Here is a 5,922-nt window from a genome sequence, read left to right as displayed (position 1 = left end):
AGCTTCCTCCCAAACACGGTGATCCGGCCCTTGGTCTGCTCTTTGCGCAGACGCCACTCGATGGAGTTGAGGCCGTTGTCGGTGGGCAGGGTGATGTTCCTCCGACCGATAGTGGGGCTGACGGAGCCTGCCAGGATGTGGGGCTCGGTGTGGAAGCTGATGCCCATTCCGTTGGCATACATCACTCTCAGGGTGCCGTTGTTGCACAGCTGGTAGCTGTTCCTCACCTGGTCTGTAGGGAGAGATCAAGAAAACAGAGTTTAAGAGCAAGGACTACGTTCTGCAATCAGGGGTTCTTGGAGCCYGCAGCAAACACATCTAGCATCTCAAACAGCAAATATTGATTGTGGTTCAACGTGGTCCGAAAGGAATGAGTAAAAACGGCCAATATTTATGGTTAGAGAATATAACTCGATTAGATCAGAAGAAAAATCACATTTGATAAGGCTAATGGATTTATAAATTAAACATTACAGAAACTTGTAAATGTGAAAATGGTGTCCATTGCTYAATTATTATTATTTTTTATTTCTTAAACCACAGATATTTAGTTTGTTTTCACACACACACAAAAATGAATGGTTATTTATAGAACCCAGGCATTGGGTAAATTCTGTTGGATTGTGCCAACAAATCCTTTGGTCAAAGAGATATAAAGGAGCCTCACATCTTTTTATAACCTGCCAGTTTGGACTCCTTGGTAAGATTTAATGATAAAATCATAAAGTTGTACTGTGTACTAATGTTAATGTCAGCTGGTTGTGTTAATTACTCCAATTCACACTAAAAATAACTATTTTGTTGAGTGAAGTTAACAGATTTCTACTTGCCAAGTAGTTATCACAAGCTACTGCTAGCTATATTTAACTTTTACACGTTGACCAAAGAATTGACCATAACATCAATATAAACTGGTAAAGAAGCTATGTTTAGATCCCCACTTTATGCTTTCTTACAACTGTTTTTTTAACATTATATATGTTCTTTACCTGTATTAACTTAAATTTGGTGCTTAAATCAAGCTAGTGCTAGCTCCGATTAGCAATGACACAATGGAAATTGTAAAGTCAATATGCAAAACACCTTTATACACCGAGTATGAATTTTGTTCAAATTCAAGTGGTTAAATGGTCATTTTATTTTAATGCGATATTTAAATGTAGAATAAAACTAGAAATAAAAATGATTCAGACAATTTTGCAATATTGTCCTAGATTAGAGTCCTGGCTGGRATTAACATACTGGGGTCTTTCCTCCCACCTTACAAAGACATGCATGGTTTCCACCTTTAAGTCTGAGAGTGTCTGGTTATTCTGTGTCTGTTATCATTGTCCAACTGTCCAATGATTAACACACAACCTTCACCAAATGCTGTTTTTTTCCCTTCTTTTTTATAACCTTACATTTGTCACTTCTACATATTTTTTKGGTGCAGCACCTGACCTGCTACACTGGCTCAACCCTGTGTGCGTCAAACAAACTAGGAATGTATTATTCCATACTTGAGCCAGGACTGAGTTCAGGAAAATAATCAAAATCAAAAAAGTTTTAACCTTTTTGATAAAAGCAGCCATAACCAATGGTCTAAGTTAGGTTAGCTTAAGTTGGTTCACATTAAGCAAGAGGAATTGTGTTTGCTTGCCCAAAAGCAACCAATCAGAAATGATCACACAGAAAAAGGCCCTTTACGTCTGCTGGTATCTTATCGACATGCAAGATTTTCAGTTAAGGCTCATGTCAAACAGAACACGATCCAGTCTGTAAAACAGATGGGCTTCCTTGATTATGTYCTTTAAAGTGAAAAATAATCTGAATGAAAGCCTTCATGCTGAACTGATGTCCCTATACCATCTCTCTATCTTTACAATTTATTGTCTTTCTCACAAGAAAGGAGTGAGATAAGCCCGTCCCTAATGCCGAGGCTAATTTTCCCCTCTGATGTTTGGAAACAGACGTCTTGATGACAATGATGGAGATAAAATTGTTTTCAGCTGATTTCTCMTGGAGATGCAGAGTTTGGATCTTTCTTTATTCAATTTACAGAAAAGTGAGAAGCTCGTTTATTTATTTATTTTTTTTATTTGACACTCTGCCATAAATGACAGTAATCCATAAGGCCAATTTGTAATAAAGCTCCAGGCACATTTTAACAATGCCTCAAACAGACAAGTGAAGYGTTTTTTTTCTTTTCTTTTTTTCCACTGACTTGGCAGCACCAGCCTTTAGATAAATCTTTCCTGCTCGCTCTGTCTGAACAACCTCGTAATAAAACGGCGGCGAGGTTGAGGGAAAGACAGAGAGGGGGTGAAATGAGAGCCTGAGGGGCCAGGGAGAATTCACTGTGCACGAGTTAATGAAGAGCGCGAGGAAGAGCGGGAAGCGAGGGAAGACGGTTAAGTGAGGATGTCAGCGGAGAGGCTGAGCTGAAAACCCACACGGTGTGGAGGAAACCCTAAATAACTTAAAAGCGTGGTGAACAAACGCTGCGCCGGCCGCCGAAACGCAGGTGTAGCACCGCCGACTGCATCTGCAACCCATCCGGCTCGGCATCACCGCGGCTCGCGCCGGTCAAGGGGAAGAACACAATTATTCTTCTTCCTCCTCTTTTCTAAACACACCAAATAAGCTCAGGGATCATGGGGACCGGCTGAGTGCGCGTGTGAAGAGAGAGAGAGAGCTTGGGGGATGAGGAGGATTCACTCAACGTGAGTTAATGAATTTTGCTGGGATGACATTCAAAAGCTGGATGACCCAGATGGGATTAACAACTTATATATTGGTAATTTTTTTTTCCCCACCATAAAATGGACTGAGAGAAGAAAAGAGGGGCGGAAAATAATCTCCCGGAGCGCGCACATAAATGAATGAAAATTAAAATGGGAGGYCAGCATATTTACCAACACAGAGGGGAGGCTGCGATCTTAAAAGGAGAACTCTGTGTGACTCGTCGTTACTTAATTAAAGTCTTCCGATTGGACTTTTTAAGGCTGGAAAAAAAATAAATCTGAACACGGAAAAAGTGAATTCCTGCTGCTGCGTTTAATCGGCCTACCTTGCACCACTGTATAGGAGGCTTCGACCGAGGACAGGTTGGTRATGACGGTGACGTCGTCGTCCCGGCTTGAGCTCTCGATGTCTATGTTGATGGAACGCTCGATCTCGCGGTGGAGACTCGTCACCATGCCCGTCGGGTATGTCACGTTGGTCAGGCGGCCCTCGCTGTCGTACCTGGGGCGGGGGGAAAGGATACGATTTAAAGGTGTTGGCAAATAAATGTACTGCTGAAGGAAGTGTTGGTACAGGTTTTAGATGTAGTTTCCAAAGCAAACACTAGGGGGCAGCAGGAYAACATGTGAAATTGGACCAGAGCAGGACATGCACATTTACTTTAGACCCTCTGCTGAGACTTACTGGTAGAATGTTGTCCATCCGGTCTCATCAGCCTTGGTGGCCAGCAGGCCCGTGTTCCCGCTGTAGCCCATCAAAGCCACCTCCTGGCCCATGGCGGACACGCTGCGCAGCCCCCCGGTCGGGTCCAATCCGAGGGTCACCACCTGATTCTCGGGCAGCAGCACCAGCCTGAGCAGGCCGGCTCCTCCTCCCTGCCCTTGGCCATCTCGCCTGACCTTGACAGTGTTGTTGCAGTTGTCCACCAGCATGACCAGCTCGCCGTCCGAGCCGTAGGTGAAGTTATAAAGGGGCTCCCCGGTCACGAGGCTGACTGTCTGGATGTGAAGGCCCTCGCCGTCGAAGACGTACAGCTCCTGTTCCCGCGGTGACGCCACCTCGTACTGCGCCGACCCGGCAAACCCCACGCTCGAGAGGGCCGGGCCCGGCCGGTTCGCCCGCACCGCCCTGATYCGTATGTTGTTGAGGTCGGCGATGAAGAGGGTGCCRTCGGGGGAGACGGCGAGGGACGTCGGGGAGTTCAAGCCCGCGTCGGGGGCGTAGCCGTCGTCGCCGTAGAAGCAGTTGCAGTTGACGTCGTTCTTGCAGTCGCAGTCGGAGGCGGCGCCGGCCAGGAGAGAGATCTCTCCGTTGGTGTTCACCTGAACCCGAGCAGAGARCAGAGGAGAGTTGCGTGATCAAATGGAGCGTTCTGCCAACAGCAAAGTTCAGTCTGAGGTAAAGCGAAGTAGGAGTACTGTAATCTGGAAATCTCAGCTTGAACCAGAGGAGCTGCCAGGTTTAGCAGCCAAAAATATCTTGAAAGAAGCAAATTTATTCTAAACCAGCAGGAAAGACAAACAACAGAGCTCAAGGCTTCTCCAGGGCCTACCTGTCTGACTCGATTAATCTTCTTCTCATCTGTCTCAGCGATGTAGAGAGTGCCGGTGTGGGACAGGGCGATGGCTGTGGCACTCTCCAGGGCGGCGTGTATAGCCAGCTTGCTGAGGCTGTAGTCAATGCCTGGCACTTGGCAATGCATGGGCCGGCCGGCAATAATGCTCACCTACGGGAAACGACATAAGAAAGAAGACTCAGTTATGGGGTTGTAGTGAAACCGTTGTTGGGACTTTATGTGGTTGAAAGGATATGTCGTTTTCAAACATTTTTACAAATAAACCCGCCCCCCAAAATATCTAAGTATGGGCTACACAGCTACACAGTATTAAGTTGGTTTATGATTATTATTTTTTTTAAACTTCACATTTTATTACATGAAAAAAATATTTCAATTAATCTCCAATATATCTGATAAAGTATAACATTTTGTCATGAGAAGGAAAGAAATCAGTTACTTCCATATAAACATTTTTTTTGAAAGTTGCCATTTCATGTATTTTGACATGCACGTCTGGAAGTAAAAACTTCACTCCGAAATCGCTCAAGCTTAATCGCTTTGGATGAAACGTGTTGGTGAACATCAGTTTACACGTCTTGTCACAGATTATCTATTAGATTTGGGGTCTGAATTTTGCTAACACATGAATATGCTTTGATCTAAACCATGCCATTGTAACTCCGGCTGCGTGTTAAGTGTTCTCCTACTGGGAAAGAGCCTTTGCCCTCCAGTCTATAGTCAACAATCTCTATCTTCCAATTAAATGGCAAGGAAAAGTCTCCCCGTCGTGGTGTTTGTTCTGGAAAAGGTTCTGTTTTGATCTCTTCTGACCACAGTACTTTCTTCCATGTGTTTGTCCCTTAAAAGGCTTGTGGTAAAGTTTATGACTTTCTTTTAGCAGAGACTTTTTCCACACTTTTAGATGTGTGCAATGCATTTCTAAAGTGCATAACCAACAGTTKTCCTTTCGACAGATTGTCCTACCCGAGTCGTGGTTCTCTGAAACTATTCCAGATTTATCATGGGCTTCTTACCTCTTTCTCTGAGTCATGCATTGATCTCTGTGAAGTACAACTGGTTTGAACTAAGTTGTAATTTCATGCAGGTGGACTCTATTTTATTAAAATATCTACTATACTGTTTGCACTGGATTCTATTTAGGAGTAAAAGAGTTACCACTCTTGCCACTCTTTCTTTAAAAAAATTGTAATCCGTTTAACCTTTTCGTCCCACAGTCATGCACTTCTTTGCCTCGAATTCTGAAATGGTTGTAATGTCGAAGAGTTCAAGAGCTTTGAGTGTTACTACACAGCACTGTACATCGAGGAAGGTTGAAAGTTCTTGGAACTAATAAAGGCGTTATTTTGTCCAATGCTGCAAAACTTGGAACTTTTACTTCTAAATTGGCCCRAGAAAGCCTAATTGGAACAAAATCTTGTCAGGACACTGTGGTGAGTGTTCATCCTTAGGGGCTTCCATGGCCATGTTAGCACAGACCTGGTGGTTCTCAGTGATGCGTAAGATGACATTGTTTTCCAGGACGTAGAGAGAGTTGTCCATGGGGTTCACTGCTAAGTCCGTGGGCCACTCCAGACGGACCTGTTAGGAAGAAACAGAGTATATGTGTGTGTATATAT

General features: G+C 44.1%; 1 protein-coding gene across 1 annotated transcript in view; it reads right to left on the bottom strand.

Annotated features, from left to right (window-relative positions):
• tenm2a (teneurin transmembrane protein 2a) overlaps window positions 1-5,922 on the bottom strand; it is a 288,000-nt gene that overhangs the window by 10,413 nt on the left and 271,665 nt on the right. Inside the window, exons 24-28 of the mRNA XM_017307002.1 lie at window positions 5,783-5,884; window positions 4,280-4,453; window positions 3,412-4,049; window positions 3,053-3,228; window positions 6-232 (exon numbers count right to left, since the gene is read on the bottom strand). Coding sequence (XP_017162491.1) covers window positions 6-232; window positions 3,053-3,228; window positions 3,412-4,049; window positions 4,280-4,453; window positions 5,783-5,884 — 1,317 coding nt within the window. The remainder of the gene's footprint in view (window positions 1-5; window positions 233-3,052; window positions 3,229-3,411; window positions 4,050-4,279; window positions 4,454-5,782; window positions 5,885-5,922) is intronic.

This window comes from Poecilia reticulata, linkage group LG10, assembly GCF_000633615.1.
Source record: "Poecilia reticulata strain Guanapo linkage group LG10, Guppy_female_1.0+MT, whole genome shotgun sequence".
NCBI classification, from domain to species: Eukaryota; Metazoa; Chordata; class Actinopteri; order Cyprinodontiformes; family Poeciliidae; genus Poecilia; species Poecilia reticulata.
This window is presented reverse-complemented; position numbering and strand designations above follow the sequence as displayed.